Below are 927 nucleotides of genomic sequence, written 5' to 3'. Positions count from 1 at the left end.
CATCTCGGTAGGGATGATACTCCTCGAGATACCATCATCTCAGTATCATCTCAAAATCAAAAGACATATCTGTCACCGTGTATTTGAAGAAACAAAAGATCCTTCTTCACAATGTTTAAAACCCTTTCTTCTCTTTCTCTTTCTGCATTATGCCTTTTTTATGCTTCTTCGTTTTTTTTCCAAATTTTACATTATACACATGAATGCCAACACACAGACCACCCACACAACACTTCACTTCCCTCTATACATTTCAATAACCTTATCCTGGTCTACATATTCAAATATGTGCGGGGCATCCATCAAAATTCCGATAGTGCCTGCTGTGGTGACTGCAAAGAAAATGTAAAGCTGGAGACGATCGATCACCATGGCAACGTATTTCCAGTCCTCCCGCACCTGGGAATAAAGACCATATTAGCATAGCACGCGTCACGGGGAATGCCTACAACAGAAAAGCTCTATTCAATTATATTCTGAAAAAATTCTTGCATCTCGGCTTATTGAATATCATGTTTTTAATTGGGTTTATGATTATAGGATCTGTTATCCTTCTGAGGTATTTGCTAATCTTGCTTCATAATATTTTGCAGTAATTTACCATTATTTTATATATTGATATAATCACCTAATGCTGAATAACTACTTAAAGCCGGACACATTACAAGGAAGTTAGTTAGCAGTATAAAAAAAAATCCTCCACAACAATCAGTTCCCATTAATAATAAATCTAATATTTCCAGCGACTCACCTGAATGTACTCATCTTCATTTCTCAAATGTTCAGCGATGAACTCAACAGCTTCCGTGGCCTTGTAAGCTTCAGGAGTCATGAAAAGCGAGTCTGAACTCTCAGACTCACGACGAGGCATCTGCAACAGTGGAGACTACGCAATCGTGATCTGGTGTTGACTCAGGAGGATGCTTG

At 38.4% G+C, this 927-nt stretch overlaps 1 protein-coding gene across 2 annotated transcripts in view; it reads right to left on the bottom strand.

Moving 5' to 3' along the window:
- Positions 1-171: 171 nt before the first annotated feature.
- LOC119593502 (acetylcholine receptor subunit beta-like 1) overlaps positions 172-927 on the bottom strand; it is a 126,526-nt gene continuing 125,770 nt past the window's right edge. The window contains exons 11-12 of one of the 2 annotated variants that reach the window (XM_037942452.1): positions 752-886; positions 172-399 (exon numbers count right to left, since the gene is read on the bottom strand). In XM_037942452.1, the coding sequence (XP_037798380.1) occupies positions 235-399; positions 752-886 (300 nt within the window). In that variant the 3' untranslated portion in view covers positions 172-234. The remainder of the gene's footprint in view (positions 400-751; positions 887-927) is intronic. The other variant, XM_037942454.1, reaches the window with a different exon arrangement.

This window comes from Penaeus monodon, chromosome 32, assembly GCF_015228065.2.
Source record: "Penaeus monodon isolate SGIC_2016 chromosome 32, NSTDA_Pmon_1, whole genome shotgun sequence".
Lineage (NCBI taxonomy): Eukaryota > Metazoa > Arthropoda > Malacostraca > Decapoda > Penaeidae > Penaeus > Penaeus monodon.
Note: the sequence above shows the minus strand (reverse complement) of the source record. Positions and strands in the feature narration are given on the sequence as shown.